The 2,191-nt window shown below is 45.5% G+C and overlaps 1 protein-coding gene across 1 annotated transcript in view; it reads left to right on the forward strand.

Annotated features, from left to right (window-relative positions):
- The window catches only part of TRIP11 (thyroid hormone receptor interactor 11), a 64,482-nt gene that overhangs the window by 9,998 nt on the left and 52,293 nt on the right, over positions 1–2,191 (forward strand). Inside the window, exon 2 of the mRNA XM_019518653.1 lies at positions 1,395–1,471. Within this exon, the coding sequence (XP_019374198.1) occupies positions 1,395–1,471 (77 nt within the window). The remainder of the gene's footprint in view (positions 1–1,394; positions 1,472–2,191) is intronic.

Genomic DNA, 2,191 nt, shown 5'->3' on the forward strand with positions numbered 1-2,191 from the left:
GCTCAGGTCCCTTCCAACCCTAGAAACTATGAAACTATTTGCAGTGCTGCAGATGGGTTTGTGGTGCTGGAAACTGCACGTGTGCCCGTAGTGATGCGCTTTTAGGGTCGTCGGGGATAAAGAATCTGTCTTGAGAAAAGAGATTATAAAGGATCCTGTATAAAGGAACTTGTTTAACCTCTCAATAGAACTGAGGAGAGTATGTGTTTATTGTGAAACTGTCATGGAAGAGAGTAAACACCAGGGAGGACAATGTTCGCACAAGAACAAATGTGTATAAACTGACAACAGATGCATTTAGTCTGAAAATTAACAGATTTCTAATCCTCAAAAGAATGAGCTCATGGAATAGCCTCCCAATTAGAATAGTCAGGTCAAAGAAACCTAACTAGAATTAAGGTGAAGCTTGATAAGATTTTAAATGTGGTAGTAAAGTGATGTAATAGCTTTTTATAGCTGGGGACTAGACTGGAAGGAAGCTCCTGCATCATCAACTCCTAGGATCCTGTGATGAACTTTCATCTCTAATGCTAAGCTATTTCTGAATTTGATTGTCTCATTTTGAGAGGATATAGCAAGGCTGAGAAATTCAAATAAGTAAGACAAAAATGTGAACAGAAACTTGTTATCTATGGATGAGGTGTTGCCAAAAAAAATCATTAAGGTGTTTAAAACTGCAGAGTGAAACATTGGTGACGTGGAGGGGGTGCACACAAGTGCACATGCACCCCCTGAGCTGGTGGTACACTCTCTGCCAAAAGCACTGCTGACGGTGCCAGCAGGTGGTCGCTGCTTGCCACCCCACCCACGCCGTCGACACTGCCGGCAGTGTCTGTGGGTGGTTGCCAATCGCTGGTCGGCGCTTGCCACCCCCTCGCCTCCCCCTGCTGCTTACACTGCCGCGGCCACCTGCGGGATCTCCCCACTCGGCCTGCCAGTGCCTTGGCTGCCTGTGGGAGTTCCCTAGTCGCTGCTGGGGGCAGGTGGCATTCATTGGGTGCAATGTTAGCTGGCTATTTATCTACATCAAAGCACTAATGAAAAGCAAAACAACTTCTTGTCAGAATAGTAATTTATTTGGAAACAAGAATAAGTTCCTTATTCCTTTCAAAGTTTTAATTTTACATTTAGCCATTGGTTCCAAGATATGGCTCGCAAAGTGTAGAGAATTCCAAACTTCTGAACTGGAAAGCTGTTATATTCCCTAGTCCATAAAATATTCATAAAGGTAGAAAAGAAACAAAAATAAAGTAATGTTTCGTGAACTCGTGTAACAAAGCCCAGCAAAACTGTAATGTACCTCTTTACTTGAGAATCCCATTTTGTCTGTTGCCACAGAGTTAAGAATCATTCAGACTAGGAAACTGTAATATTAATAACTTTTTATCTTTCAGATGAATCAGCAGAACTTCAAGTATCCAATTCTAGACTGAGAGAAATAGAAAATATTCAAGCAGCACAAAAGTCTGAGGTAGGCCACTCTGGAATGCAGGTACTGTATTTGAGAAGGATAAACTGATGCTGCTAAGGGCCAAGTTTAGTTTCCGCTCTGGCTATCAGACGCATCATCTTCAAAAAAAAAACCAAAAAAAAAAAACCACCCCAACTGTCTATCTGTTAAAGAAATTCTAGAAATCAGGGGGACAGATAAGTGTTACAGCAATGTTAAAATCTAAGCTGTGTTTCCTACATCCTTGCATCCAAAAAGCCATTATAGCATCCAGGTCAGATGATGCAAGATTACTCTTGCATTGGCTGTGGCATTTTGCCTTTATTCTAGAGGTGCATTGATACATTGGTCTGATATCGGATCGGCACCAATATAAAGAAAATTGAGTGCATCGGAAATTGGCCTCGTGGCCGATAAATGCCCATGCATGTGCGCAGCTGTGGCATAACAAGCAGGCAGTGAGGAATGCAGCCCGGCAGCTTGGAGATCTGCGTGCAGCTGGTAAGTCTGTTGTGGTGGAAGGGGAGTGGGGAGAAGGGGCCTGGGGGGGCAGATCAATGCCCCCTGTGGTGAGGGAGTAGGGCTGAGGCAGGAGCTGTTCAGTGGAGATGGGGTGGGTGTGGGACGGAGCCGCGGCTCATCCAGTGGCATGGAGTGGGGGGGAGGGCGGCTCCTGCTGCTGCGTAAACCCTGGGGGGGGGGCGTGTGCCCCTGGATCTGCGCAGGGCACGGGTGGGGGGG

This window comes from Gavialis gangeticus, unplaced genomic scaffold (genome assembly GCF_001723915.1).
Source record: "Gavialis gangeticus isolate Ggan-Ray unplaced genomic scaffold, GavGan_comp1, whole genome shotgun sequence".
Classification (NCBI taxonomy): Eukaryota; Metazoa; Chordata; order Crocodylia; family Gavialidae; genus Gavialis; species Gavialis gangeticus.